Genomic DNA, 15437 nt, shown 5'->3' with positions numbered 1-15437 from the left:
GGATTTGTGAGATATGAAATCACCAAGAATGGGGACTTTTTGTAATTACTTAAGACGTTATGGTTGGAAAGCATTGAGAGTGTTCTACTTATTCCAAAACTAGGTTTTCTTGGTAGTCATACCATGTAGCCGAAGAAGATGAGGTTATGAGCAACAGTTGCCAGGCAACAATTTTAAGGGCGCAGGAGTGAAACAGAGCACAGTTAGATGATTTTAATTTATAGAAGCAGGAAATTCACCAAGTTAAAGTCCAGAATGCCTATTCAAACCAGCTAAAGGAAGCTGTTAGAGGAAGTACTTTTATGTGATAGCCGGCAGTGCCTATTGCCAAACAGCTGCATCAGAAGACATCAATCATAGAACTTTGCTGTATCTTTTTTGGCCAAAGTAAATCACCGTTCAACAGAAGTAAGGACATTGGTAGAAAATGGAAGGTGTTATTTTCTTACTGAGCTTCTCTTTTTGGCCAATTGTGATAATCCATCACAAATATGAAGCAAGCACTAGTTGAGCCATTTTTTCTAGTTGAGCCATTAGGACCTGCAAGAAAAGACTCAAAAAACAGAGTGCCTTGAGGATCACAGACTACATAGGGATGTGAGATAGTCTCAAATGCTAGATGATGAATAATCAAAGCATAGAGGATGAGCTCACATGGTTAACCAAAATCAGAGTGTCTCAATATGGGCACTACTGACATTTAGAGCTGAATAATTCTTTTTTGTGGAAGACTGTCCTGTGGATTTTAGGGTGTTTAGCAGTATCTCTAGCCTCTGCCTCCTGGATGCCAATAGCAATCCTCTGTTGAGATAACCAAAAACAACTCCAAATAATGGCAACTGTCTCCTATGTGGGGGGCAAAAGCAATTGCCCCCAGTGAGAACCACTGAATTAAAGCAACTGAATAGGTATGGTAATCTAGGGATATAAAATTACTCATCTACCAAAATCATAAATATATTTCTTTGTTGGCTTTAATTATGCAATTAATAGAGTGAATGGAATTTCCTTTTTAGGAAAATTTGAACATTACAAATAAAACATCAAATTTTTATACACATTTTAAGCATTCCTATAAGTTAGGAGGATGCGCCTCTTTTACAAATTACCTGTGGAATTTCTGTTTGTAGGAATCAAGGTAAGGAGCCAAGTTCTACCTTTAAGTCAATGCCAAGGTAAGGGTAAAGGAATTGCCACAGGGGCGCCTGGGTGGCTCAGTCGTTAAGCGTCTGCCTTTGGCTTAGGGAGTGATCCCAGAGTCCTGGGATTGAGCCCCATATCGGGCTCCTCCGCTGGGGCCTGCTTCTTCCTCTCCGACTCCCCCTGCTTGTGTTCCCTCTCTCTCTGGCTGTCTCTCTCTCTGTCAAATAAATAAATAAAATCTTAAAAAAAAAAAAAAAAAAGGAATTGACACAAACCACGGACCAGATAATAAGAGTTCAAACAGATGAGGAAAGTCAGAATCAGGATGAGTACAACATCAAAATGTCCTGTGGGGGTTTCAGAAGCTTAGGATGGGTGCTGAATTTTTCTACTGGTCAGAGAACAAAGTTACCTAGATCTCATAGAGCAGAGAGCCGTCCATTAATATTGGAACTATTTACCCTAAGACTATATAATAAAAGAAGACTGTAGAGAAGTTCATCACAGCTTTATTTATATGAGATTAACTAGCATATAACCAAAAATGTCAGACAATAGTAAAAAGGTTAAGTAAAAACTATGATAATACATCAAAGGAATCCAATGCAGGTATTCCATAACCCAAAGACATTACAATGATATGCAAAATGTTCATGAACCGTGCAGTGGAAAAATATAGGAAATTACCATGCCCACTGATGTTGACTTTGAGAAAGTACTCATAAAAAGAGCATTGATTATAGGTAGGCCAAAATATTGACTCTGGTGTTTTACTACAGATTACTATTATCTTCGTCCACATAATTTCTATATAACCTTAAATGAGCATATATTTATCTTATAATCAGAAAATATAACTATATTTAAAGGTTATACTGTGTAATTTCATCCATCAACTTCTTAGATCATCTTCTGGTCAATGTTATATTAAATTGGTATTTAAGTAAATAAAGCTTTAAAAATAGCTGATATATTTAAAGTTTGGGTTAGAAAAACCCTACAATGTTTTGTTTTGTTTGTTTGTTTTTTGAGAGAGAGAGAGAGAGAGAGAGAGAGAGAAAGAGAGTGGTGGTGGGGAGAGGGAGAGAGAGAATCTTAGGCAGACTCCCCACTGAGCACGAAGCTCAACACAGAGCTTGATCTCACAACCCTGAGATCACAACCTGAGCCAAACCAAGAGTCAGATGCTCAACTGACTGAGCCACCCAGGCACCCCCTTCAATGTTTTGTTTGTAATATGTGCTCAGCATTCAGCTATCTGGAAATAATTTTTAAAAAATGGACTAATATTCTGTGATTTTTGAATTAATACTGAGCACAAAATAGGTCTTATTAGTTATTAGTATAATGTCTGCTTATGTTAACGTGCACTACCTTTCCCTACCTTTGCCTCTCCCTTCCATTTTAAAATTTAAAAAACCATTTAAATTCTTAATCATTTTTGAATGTTGGAACTACTAAGTGTGTTTGTTACCTGTGGTAATACGGAAGATTGTTCTAGAATTCTGGAAACTAATGATGTAGTAGGACCTAAAATCTAATGTTAGGAGATTCAGGGTTTTAAGGTTCTTCCTGTAGGAGGAGTTTCCAACTAACTTTTGTATCAACTTCATCATTAAAATTTCCCAGCTCCTGTTCTTTAGAGAGTCTTAAGAATACCTAAGTAGGGTGAAAATAAATAAGGAAACAAAAATGTCAGGGTGTTTCTGAAAGACTGATGTGCACAGAGATTCACACAAAGGCTCCCTGGATGATGCTCACTGGTTTAAAGAAAACTCACCTGTTCCAAGGTGGCCTAAGAGAGGCTGTATTCTTCCATGTCAAAGGTCTGTTTCACTTCACTGAAAGAGACTCACATTAATGGCTTACATGTTTTTTGCCAAAAGCGCTTTCAAAGTGTGCAATATAAGCAGCAACCTCAAACCCATGAGATACTTTAAGTTATAGGCCAAGTCATTACCTTTTTTGGAAGGATAAAGAAAAATGTGAATATGGCTAAACAAAAAGAGAGCAATGCATCTATGTACAAATTATCAGTAAAGTCTGAAGAGCTTCTCGTGGCCTATTTCAATACTTCCCATTTTGATTCCTTACATATGTATTGTTGGACTCCAAATCAGCTATTGAGTGTTCTTGGGTTTCTATACTTACAAATCTATGAACGAGTACCCTGTATGCGGGTCCCATTTTAATGAATCCCACATTTCTATGTGTCAATGCCTCATAAATACCCAGTGTGACCTCCAGTCAGTGTGTCTAGAACTAGTTCAACCCCACCCTCACCCCCACCAATCCTAACTTGTCACATATCAGCCCTGTGTACCTTCCTTCTCTGGCCTTCCATTTGGGCCTCTGGTCATCGTCTCCACATTCTTGCTCCTCATGCCTCTGACTGATAAATATGGAGACGCAAGAAGCTCAACTCTGTATTCTTTGGGACAACATGTTGATAATTATCCCCTAATACCATGCAATGGAACCTGGGCAGAATATTCAATCTTATTTGCAGCTGAGTCTCCTTGTTAGCAGAGGAAAAATCAGGTGGAGTAAACCTGAGTGTAGAGCCACGACTACACACTCCCCATAGAATTTATAAGATGAATCCAGTGGAGATTTTCTAAGTTTTGAGTGATTATATAATTTTTCTACTTGAACTCATATAGTATATATTCCATGTGAAAATATGCACAATAAATAAAGTCTAAGTATGTCTAAACTTACCTGCCTCTAATTTGAAAAAGGCCTGAGATAGAGGGTGAATGTCTTCCACCGGAATTTATGTGCCATCATGGAGGAATATCTCGGAAAAGGAAAAAGTCAGATTTATTGCAGTGTTGTTATAACATTGGGGAGAAATTGACAGCCAAAAAAAATTTCAGTTTCCTTTTTTTTTTTTAAGATTTTATTTATTTGAGAGAGAGAGAGTGAGAGAGACAGAAAGAAAGAGAGAAGGAGCAGGGGGAGGGGCAGAGGGAGAGGGAGAAGCAGACTCCCCGCTGAGCAGGGACCCCCCCCCCCCAACATGGGGCTCCATCCCAGGACTTCAGGATCATGACCTGAGCTGAAGGCAGACGTTTAAGTGACTGAACCACCCAGGCACTCCAAAAGTTTCAGTTTTCTTTAAATAAAAAGGTAAATAGTTTAATTTGATAGAGCATTAATCTGAGCCAAATAACTTATCTTTAGTGATAAAAATCTGGTAACAACAAAAATATGGTTGCTCTAAATTTAATGTTCAAGATAAATTCTGAAAAATAACTCTGATAAACAATCTTTCATATTCAGCCCAAGCCATCTTTCTTCCTGTACTATATTTCTTACTTTCAAAAGCTAATACTTTAACATGCTTTCTGGAACCCTTTCATCAGATTTTCCCCTCTGCATTTAATTTTCAGTCTCCCTTATAATATTAAAACCTGTTGAACTCTCTCTTATTAAAAAAAAATTCTTTCTTGACCTCCAGCTCCCCTCTTTCCAAATAAGTTCATCCGAGACCTCCATGTTGCACAACCCAGTGAACACTCATCAGTTCCCATTTTTTAGACTTCTCAAAAACATTAAATAAAGTTGTAGACATCCTCCTTAAAATTAACACACACACTCTCTGTCAGCTTCTGAAACAACCAAAATTTATGACTTTCTTTCTAACCCACTAGACCTGCTCTGTTCCAGTATTTTAGCTACTAGCTACCTGTGGCTATTTAAATTTAAATTAACTAAAATAAATAAAATTCAATCCCTTGGTCACACCAGCCACATTTGAAGTCTTTCATAGCCACATGGGTATTCGCTGCCATATTGGACAGCACAGACATAGGACATTTCTATCATTACAGAAATTCTGTAGGATAGTGCTGTTTTAGACACACTTTTATATTTGTCATTATCTCTACTGTGGTGGTGGTTTCCCCACCAGCTTTTCTTCCTTAATCCAGTCTCAATACTGAGAGTTCCTGGCACCCATCCTAGACCTTCTCCCTTTTACATCTCCCTTGTTGACTTCACCCACTCTCCTAACTTAATGGTCTTCTATTCAGTAAATATGCTCCACATTGATTACTGCCTTTTTTTTTTTTTTCTGAGCCAGAGCCCTACATCTCTGTATTTTGGCATCTCCACTTGGATATCTCTTTACACATCAACTATATGAGCTTTCTTTCCAACCTCTGCATGTATAAAGGGTTTTTTTTTTTTAAGATTTTATTCATTTATTTGACACAGAGAGAGAGGTCAAGTAGGGGGAGCAACAGGCAGAGGGAGAAGGAGAAGCAGACCCCCCCCCCCCCATTGAGCAGGGAGCCCCAGGCAGGGCTCAATCCTAGGGTCCCAAGATCATGACCTGAGCCAAAGGCAGATGCTTCACTGATGGAGCCACCCAGGCACTCCTGCATGTGTAAAGTTCATTTTGACTTAAGTTCTTTGCACATTCTGTGTTCTCAAGAATACCTCTTATCCCCATTCTTCAGTGGCCAAACTTTGCTCAGTCTTAAAGTCATACCTTAATGCCATTTCCTCATTTCTTTGTATCTTCATTTACTTAATATCCTTGTCCCCCCAAAACTGTAAGCACCATAAAGTATCTTCTCTATTTATTGACTACTCTATACATGGTCTCCAGCATTTGGTAGGTATTCAAGAAGTATTATTTTTTTAAGATTTACTTATTTATTTTAGAGAGAGGGAGAGAGCACAAGTGAGTGGAGGGACAGTGGGAGAGAATCTTCAAGCAGATTCCTCACTGAGCGTGGAGCCCAATGTGGGGATTGATTCCACAACCCATGAGATCATGACCTAGCCAAAAACAAGGGTCAGATGCTCAACCAACTGAGCCACCAAGGTACCCCTCAGTAAGTATTATTTTTTAAAAAAAATTAATAGAAATAATACATAAGAAAACCCTGTACATTCTTCTTTCTTTTTTTTTTTTTTAAGATTTTATTTATTTATATATTTTTGAGACTGTGAGCAGGGGGGAGAGGCAGAGGTAAAGGGAGAAAGAGAATCCCAAGCAGACTTCATGCTGAGCATAGAGCCCATCATGGGGCTTCATCTCGTGACCCTGAGATCATGACCTGAGCTGAAACCGAGAGTTGGAGGCTTAACCAACTGAGCCACCCAGGTACCCCCAATACTTCTTTCAATTCAATTCAACTTCATTCTGCTATTCACGTGGGTTTGGTTATACTTGCTTATAACTGATAGCTAACCATACAAATTTAAAATAACCATAGAGAGGATTAAATGACCAATAATCAATCACTTTAGGATAGAGTCAATCTTTCTCAAGCATATGAGTGTGTGTTATTGGAGCTCTTAATGCAATTTTACATTCGATAAGATGTTATAGGTTGATGCATCATTATCATTGCCTATTTAAAAACATTAAATTCATGGTTTTGTTTGCACTTTGTTCCTAATTTTTGAACCATTCCATCATTTATGTACACAGGCACATGTATGCACACACACCCCATCCACCTTTTCTGAGATATGAAATACTCACTGAAAATAACTTTTCAGTTGCTCTTTTTTCTATACATCGAAGTGACCTCCAAACAACTTGTTTTGTAATAACTAAGCCAGCTCAGCCTTTCTCTTCCTGTCCAGATTCCTCCAAGACTAAATTAAGTGTGCTGGAAAACCTGTACGCTTGTCACCCAAGCCAAAAACATCCTTTACCTTTCCTGCTGAGCAGCCTGTGGAAAAAGCTTCAGAATTTCTCTGTGGAGAGGCTCCGTCTGTGTGGGGTCCTTCATTTTTACTTCTAGAAAATAATCTTTACCAAACTTGCTTTTCAGATGTTGATGGGAACCAATACACCTAATCCAGGGAAGAGAAAAGAGTCAAAATTTAAAAAAACACTGGTCTTTTCATTTCTTCCTCAATTGCAAAGGCAGAAGAAGGTGTTTGATCATAGATCGAGGAGGTGAAGAGCACCAGCTGGTCACAGTGAACTGTAATTCTCTCTTTAAGAACTTGGGGCCCGAGTGAGAGTAGGGACAGGCACCCACCTCAGTCTTCCAGACATCATATGGCCACACAGTCACACACGGTCTCAGCCTCTGCCATGGAGTGGGTGGTCAGGAGGGTGCCCCTCTCTGTGTTTTTAACAATGGTCTGAATTGCCTGCCTAAAGATAAAGTAAGGGATTGTTTGCATTTACAAAGTAATTTGGGAAAATAGGTGAATGGAAAGATGTATGAGGAATAATAGAAAATTTTGTATTCAGTTACAAGAAAAAAATCTTTGCTCTAGAGAGAACGAAAAAAATTACATTGCATTATGTAATTACATTACCACATTAACTGGCTTCATAGAATGAAAAGTTGAAGATTGGGAAATAGTGAGTAAAATAATGTTTGCTTAAAAAGCTGGAGTGCAGAGAGACACCACATTGTAGGATTGTCAATAACTGAAGAATAAAAGAAGAAGGATGAGGCAGGGGAAGAGGAGTAAGAAAAAAAAATTCAAGCAAATACATGCAAGTTCCTATTAGATTCTTAAAATGTCTATTGTTCCTTCCTTGGGGGAATTTTGAGCACTGTATTGAGTTTCACTGAATTAAATAATAGAAGATATGAGCCTCAAAGATAAAAGGAGCAAATGTAAAAATATATATATATATATATATAAATTCTAAATTCATACTACTAACTCTACACTTAATACGACGTCCTTCACCACATTTGCTGCTGCCCTTCAGGGTCCACCCCCGTGGATGGCTCATCCAGGATCACCACTGACGGGTCCTCCAGGATGTTCAGTGCAAAGCACAGCTGGAACAAGAGGAACAGTGCGTCTGGCACTGATCTGTGGGGTGTGCAGAATAACACTGAGCCCCCCCTCCTACCGTCCTCTTCACTCCCTCAGATAAGGACTTCATGGGAAATTTAAGTTGTTCCTGGAGCTTAAGAGCTTCCACCAATCTGACAAAAAAAAAAAAACCCACTGTGATTATACACAAGGCATATGTTCCTACCTAAACCAACAATACAGAAAACCTTAACACCACCAACCTGAAAATAGTATATTGAAGGAACATTAACATTATCACAAACACTAAATCTTATGATTTGTTTCTTCTTCAGATTTTCCATCATTTTATTTGCACAAAAATTTAAAAACCTTGTTTATGATCTCCTTTCCGTATTTCATGAGGAAATGACATGTTCCTCCCTTCCTCCCGCTACAAACAGTGAATGAGCCTTCCCTCCCTACCGTGAAGCACTAAGAGCAGTATTCTGTTTGCCTATTCCTTTCACTGCAGTGTACAACTCCAGGTGTTCCTTCACTGTAAGATTGGGGCACAGTGAGTTTTCCTGAGGACAGTATCCCAAAAACTTGAGGGTGTCATCTTCCAGTTGCCTCAGTGATGTTCTGCGGCCTTGTAAAACCACCTGCATCGAACAATGAAAGTCAGATCCACATCCAGCTTTTGCTCCAATCCTCCTTCTACTAAAGGAGATAAAAGTGGCCATTAAGCCTCGTGCACTGTTGGTGGGACAACAAACTGGTGCAGCCACTGTGGAAAACAGTATGGAGGTTCCTCAAAACGTTAAAAAATAGAACTCTCCTATGATCCAGTAATTCCACCGCTGGGTATTTAACCAAAGAAAACAAAAATACTAATTCAAAGAGATAAATGCCCCCCTACGTTTATCTCAGCATTGTTTACAATAGCCAAGATATGGAAGCAACCCAAGTGTCCACTGATAGATGAATAGATAAAGAAGATGTGGTGTATATCTACAATGGAATATTACTCAGCCACAGAAAACAATGAGATCTTGCCACCTGTGACAATGTGGATAGACCTAGAGGATATAATGCTAAGTGAAATAAGTGAGAGAAAGACAAATACCATAGGATTTTACTCATCCATGGAATTTAAGAAACAAAACGAATGAATGTAGAAAAAGTGAGACCCACAAAAAACTCTCTTAAATACAGAGAACAAACTGGTGATTGCCAGATTGGTGGGGGGATGGGAGAAATAGGTGAAGGGGATTAAGAGTAACAAGCACTGGGGTGCCTGGATAGCGCAGTCGTTAAAGCGTCTGCCTTCGGCTCAGGGCATGATCCTGGCGTTCTGGGATCGAGTCCCACATTGGGCTCCTCCGCTGGGAGCCTGCTTCTTCCTCTCCCACTCCCCCTGCTGTGTTCCCTCTCTTGCTGGCTGTCTCTGTCAAATAAATAAATAAAATCTTAAAAAAAAAAAAAAAAAGAGTAATGAGCACTGGGTGATGGATGGCTTTGTTGAATCATTATATTGTATACCTGAAACTAATATAATCCTGCATGTTAATTTTACTTGCCTTAAAAAAAAAAGTGGCCGTAAGGGCACCTGGGTGGCTCAGTCAGTTAAGCCTTCAACTCTTGACTTCAGCTCAGGTCATGATCTCAGAGCTGTGAGATCGAGCCCTGCATGGGACTTTGTGCTGGGTGTGGAGGCTGCTTAAGATTCTCTCTCTCCCACTCCCCCTTCCCCTCCCCAGTTGCATGCTCAAAAAAAAAAAAAAAAAAAGGAAAAAAAGTGGCCATTAAGCATCACTATTTTTTGAGCATGCAGAGATATTTTATAAAACCTCTCATTTATTTATTCATTTTCTTAAAAAAATCATTTGATTTACTGATAGAAAAATATAAGGATGCTATTGATATTTAAAATGAAATTTCCCCTGGCAACGAACTTGGTTCCTTCACATACTACTCCTGCAGTTGGCTTTGTGTCTCCTGTTACCACTTTAATAGAAGTACTTTTACCAGCTCCATTGTGTCCCAGCGATCCCAAAACTTCACCTGAAAGAAAAAGTCACCACTGATGTTTGTACTTCAAAGTCTGACTAACCTAAAATCACTTAGTTTAGTAACATTTTGAAATAAAATGACATTTTCAAACAACCCATTTGCAATCTTCTATATTTCAATGTGAATGGAAAGACTGGATTTACAGTAGAATGAGCTGGGCTCCCTGATCCAAGACTGGGTTTCTTACTATTTGAATTGGGACATGGTTTTGAGACAGAAAACGTTTTTCTGTGAACATGTCAAGCATTTTTATAATTACATGGTAACCAAGATAGACGAACAATCTCAAAGAATGGAAAATTTTCTCCTTTTCACAGTCCCAAACCTAAATAAATAAGGAACATCCTGATAAAGGGACATTGTCCAAACCTTTGTTAACACAGAAGGAAACATTTCTAATGGCTATTTTCTTCTTTCTTGTTGAAAAGCAACTTTCTTTTTTTCCCTTTATATTCCTTATGTAAACAGCTTGCCATTATGATTGGTTTCTGGAAAACATGACAAAGCATAATTTTCCTGTTAAATCTCAGATATTTCGTGCACTCATGTTTTATCTTTCACGTCCTAGGTTATGAATATAACCAGATTTTGTTCAGTCTCTTTTTCTTCAAATGAAGTGCCCAAATGTGTGTTCATGAGTGGAGATTACTTTACTACTTAGAAAACTAATTCCCAATCGAATGCACTGTTTGCATTTTGCCCTTGGCACTTTCATTTCTGGTGTGTTTCTGATTGATTTCCAGTGTAAATTTACTTGCTAGTTACAGTTACTAATGTCATGACTTCAAAATAATGCAAAATGAAACTGTAACTCTTGCAAAAGATGAGAGATTTTGTTAAAGTTGATAAAAATATCAGAGAATGTTTTGAATTACACTGATGAACGAAGATGTGGCAGGTTAAGATCCACAAAAAACTGAAGAAGAGAAAATTAAAAGAGTCGTGACAAGATAGATACTTCAAAGGATGTGATTTAAATATGACCTACAAATGCTAATGTTACAGAAACGAAAGCAAGTTTTGAGAATTAAGGCCAGGAGTTCATCAACACTACAGGACAAGCGACCTAGCCCAGGGTTTCATAAAAGGTTCAATATACTTGTTTTCACCTCATTCAGGTTCAGGGTAGTGAGTGCACTTGCTGAGTTCACTCTTTCAGCTTGAACATCTTCATCTTTTTCTTCTGGGTCTTCTGGATTTGGATGATTTTCCCTACTTCTTTTTTTTTTTTTTAAGATTTTATTTATTTATTCGACAGAGAGAGAGACAGCCAGCGAGAGAGGGAACACAAGCAGGGGGAGTGGGAGAGGAAGAAGCAGGCTCATAGCGGAGGAGCCTGATGTGGGGCTCGATCCCAGAACGCTGGGATCACGCCCTGAGCCGAAGGCAGACGCTTAACCGCTGTGCCACCCAGGTGCCCCGATTTTCCCTACTTCTTGAGGAGATCCTACAGAGAAAATAAAATAACATAACAATGCGATTCTAGCTGTACGACAACTATCAAGAGAATGTAAGCCTCTACACTTAAATTATTATCCTCTGCTTTAAAAAAAACAAAATGATTAGTTTACTACCTACAAGATTCCCTTGTAGGTAGCCACATCCCTTGAAATATTCTCTTTGTTGTCTTTAAAACCTTTTATCCCATCTGTCAACTAGCTCTCTAAATTCCCTCAGATACAGACTTATCAGTGTTTCAGTCTGCTGCCATCCAGATCGTCCTCACATTACATCATAAATGATCACCAGAATTGGCTTCTCTTCCCTTTTCAAAACATTCCACACACATACTGAACACACCAGCTCACTATCGTGCCTTCTCCTTGGGGACTGAACTTGCTGTAAGCAGGAGAAAAAATAAGCTTTGGTGCCTAATCACTGCTAAGAGAGATGCACAGAACAAAAACTCAACTTGCCCCAAATCAGTAAGACCATCACTTCAAAACTGTGTATCCCTGCATTCAATCCAATTTTGTTTTGGGTTTTTCCCCCAGAATAACAATGTCTAATGTGCCTGGCTAAAAATTGGATAGCAAATCTAACTTAATAAATTGATGTTAAATGTACTGCTACCAACCTTAAATATTTAAATTATATTCAGATGTTAATAAATGTTCTCCTGACCTGAAAACTGGATCTTCCCTCATTGTTTCTTTTCCATACTTCATTTCCAGACACCTTATAATGCAAAGGAAAATGATACTCTGAAGGTATGGCTAAAGGCAAAGAACGAGAATGAGAATTAGCATCATCATGGAATTCAAATTCAGTAGGCAATATTTGCCTTTTCTCATGGAAGATTTGATCATTTTCTTATAAATTTGACAAAAATCTTATAAAATATTCTCACAAGAGAAGTTTATCCAAATCAACCCTCCCATGGGAAGGGGGGGGACAACTAAAAATCCTGCATTAAATTAAAAAAAAAAAAAACTTTTTTAAAACATAGGAAAGCTGACAAGATAGTGAGGACTTTTTTTTTTTTTTTTTTTTTGTGAATAGTAAGGATTTTTTAAGCCAAATCTAAGTGGTTGTAGGAGGTAGACTTGACAACAAAGCAACTCTCATCCTGGAGTTATTTTCCAAACATTGAAACCTTCAAACTTCAGTTTTCACGGCATGTACAGGAGAAGAAGACAGAAGAAAGTATATGAGTATAGAGTTTTCTTCCAACAAGGAGTAGAATAGGCGATCCTTTCACCAATAAATCGTGGGCCTCTAAGGGTTTTACCCTTAGTGAAGGATGTAAAGAACACCTGGGAGATTTCTAAGGTAGTTGCCTTGAGCGCTGACTATAGGGAGTGAAGTGGAAAGAGAAGCCAGCCTTTGCACAGATTTGTAGCCCAAATTCACATCACCTGAATGGTCCAAAAAAATGTCAAGCCCGGAATTTAGTTAAAAGCAGTACCAAATGGGTAAGCATCTCAAAGAACTTGGCAGAAGCAAACAAATTGGAATAGATATCCCAGAAATAGACCCTGCATATGTGGGGATTTTATATTTGAAAAGAGGTGGCCCTGAATATCAATGGAAAAGCACAGGCTTTTCAATAAGTGGTGCTGGACAATTGGGTATCTCAAAAGACAGAAATGAAATAGGACCCTTACCTTCCAACACGGAAAAAAATCAAGTTCAGATGATTGAAGACACAAATGTATAAGGAAAATATACATCTTTTAGAGGACAATATAAAAAAATATTTTGATGACCTTAGAGGGGGTTATGAAATATGAAATAAAATGCATTCATTATCTTAATGGATTTAGTAAAAAAATTTTGATTATTCTTTTTTTTTTAAGATTTTTGTTCATTTGTCCGAAGGAGAGAGAGAGAACGAGCACACAAGTAGGGGGAGCAGCAGGTAGAGGGAGAAGCAGGCTCCCCGCTGAGCAGGGAGCCCGATGCAGGACTCAGTCCCAGGACCCTGGGATCATGACCTGAGCCGAAGGCAGAGTCTTAACCAACTGAGCCACCCAGGCATCCCATATTTTGATTATTCCTGATGCACACAAGCTTTGATAAAATTCAAGATTTATTCTTGATAAATAAATCAATAAGCAAAGACTAAAACCTCTAGTAAACTAGGAATTGAGAGAATTAATAAATACTTGATATTGTAAACAGTTAACAGAATGCTAATGACTAAGTACTAAGATGATTCTGAGTACAATCATAAACAATGTAAGGATGCCTGCCAGCAACTGCATTACATTCCAGGGTTGGTTTGTTCTGTTATCCAGAATTGCACATTGTAATGAATATATGCCCTAATCAAACAATTGTATGACTTTAGTATTTATTAGTGGGCAATTAAAAATAACTGTGTGCAGAACATCTCCACATTTATTTACAAAACAAAGAATATACATTCAATATACAAAGACTCACGTGGAAATGTATATAATTTCAAAAACTTATAAATTTATAAAAACTTAGGAAATCTTCTCCCTCAAGAAATACTCTTCTGACATTAAGAGAAAAAAAAGAGTTCTGGGGCGCCTGGGTGGCTCAGTCGTTAAGCCTCTGCCTTCAGCTCAGGGCGTGATCCCAGGGTTCTGGGATCGAGATCTGCATCAGGCTCCCTGCTCTACTGGGAGCCTGCTTCTTCCTCTCCCACTCGCCATGCTCGTGTACCCTCTCTCGCTGGCTGTCTCTCTATCTGTCAAATAAATAAATAAAATCTTTAAAAAAAAAGAGGTCTGTAATCCATTTTGTTCCTCTTTTCTGCCTCAGTTACCATAATGCACAGATACAACATTTATATTTTATTTCAGTGTCTTTCTCCAGTTTAAAATTCCACTTAAGTGGTTCATGGGTGGCTCAGTCAATTAAGTGCCCTACTCTTGGTTTCAGCTGAGGTTATGATCTCAAGGCTGTGAGACTGAGCCCCGAGACAGGTTCCACACTCATCAGGAAGTCTGCTGGAGATTCTTTCTCTCCCTTGCCCTCTGCCCCTCCCCCCACTTGTGTGCACTCTCTCTCTCTTTCTCTCTAAAATAAATAAAATCTTAAAAAAATAATAAAAAAATAAAATTCCACTTAACTTTTCAATTTTCTTTTTCATTACTCACATTAGTTTATCTTTTTATCCATATTTAAAAGAATTTTAGTCATACAGCATTTGTGGTATTTCTTTATAAATCACCTCAAATTGTCTTTGGATACATATCATATCAGTAACATATATTATAATAACAGCAATCAAGTCTTTAGTGTTTCTGGTATATATTATACTGTCATTGACTCCATATAGAAAAATACCCTTGGGGGGCCTGGGTGGCTCAGTTGGTCAAGTGACAGACTCTTGATTTTGGCTCAGGACGTGATCTTAGGGTCATGGGATTGAGCCTCACTCAGGCTCTGTGCTCAGCAGAGAGTCTGCCTGGGAATCTCTCCCTCTCTCTCTGCCTCCCTGCCCCCATACTCTCTCTCTTTCTCTGCCTAAAATAAATAAATAAATCGTTAAAAAAAAGAAAAAGAAAAAGAAAAATACCTTCAGGTTTTGCTGCCATTATATCTGAATGTAGGATATAGTAAGGGTGAGTATTTTTAGGATATTCAAATTGGCCGTTATTTGAATAAGATCAAGTATATTAAACAGTTATGAATTCTATGCAATAAACATTCTGGTATAAAATTTTTCTTACAATTAAGACTGTTAAGAGAATGCTTTCATGGCCTTCCTTGATTTCATTTTCCAGACCTTCCAAGTGTCTCCTATACATATGGGATAGCTGTTGAAGGAACACAAAGGCTAAATGAAAGTCTCTCTGCTTGATGCATATAAAATCTACACACTAAATATGCACACACTGTATGCTCCCTGGGGCACCAGGTATAGTCCATGAATTGGGATAAGACTTGTTCTCTGATACTAAAGTCTGTTGATGAGCTGACATTCTACCTTGGTTGTAATCACCGGTACTTTCTGTCTTCCAATTTTATGTAGTAGGGATTTGCAGATTTCTTTTTTTTTTTCATCTAGC

The 15437-nt window shown here is 38.3% G+C and overlaps 1 protein-coding gene across 1 annotated transcript in view; it reads right to left on the bottom strand.

The window, feature by feature from the left end:
* The window catches only part of LOC123803172 (ATP-binding cassette sub-family A member 10-like), a 60981-nt gene that overhangs the window by 1618 nt on the left and 43926 nt on the right, over positions 1 to 15437 (bottom strand). Inside the window, 17 exon segments of the mRNA XM_087854719.1 lie at positions 450 to 2802; positions 2924 to 2979; positions 3865 to 3915; positions 3918 to 3943; positions 6823 to 6963; positions 7155 to 7176; positions 7179 to 7273; positions 7825 to 7919; positions 7994 to 8069; positions 8362 to 8540; positions 9851 to 9942; positions 10321 to 10381; positions 10383 to 10439; positions 11061 to 11186; positions 11335 to 11398; positions 12076 to 12167; positions 15099 to 15185. Coding sequence (XP_087710845.1) covers positions 2704 to 2802; positions 2924 to 2979; positions 3865 to 3915; positions 3918 to 3943; positions 6823 to 6963; positions 7155 to 7176; positions 7179 to 7273; positions 7825 to 7919; positions 7994 to 8069; positions 8362 to 8540; positions 9851 to 9942; positions 10321 to 10381; positions 10383 to 10439; positions 11061 to 11186; positions 11335 to 11398; positions 12076 to 12167; positions 15099 to 15185 — 1419 coding nt within the window. The 3' untranslated portion in view covers positions 450 to 2703.

The sequence above is a fragment of the Ursus americanus genome, chromosome 23 (assembly GCF_024610735.1).
Source record: "Ursus americanus isolate L20-20 chromosome 23, mUrsAme1.1.p, whole genome shotgun sequence".
Taxonomy (NCBI): Eukaryota; Metazoa; Chordata; class Mammalia; order Carnivora; family Ursidae; genus Ursus; species Ursus americanus.
The sequence above is the reverse complement of the archived record's forward strand: the minus strand, read 5'-3'. Positions and strand labels throughout refer to the sequence as shown.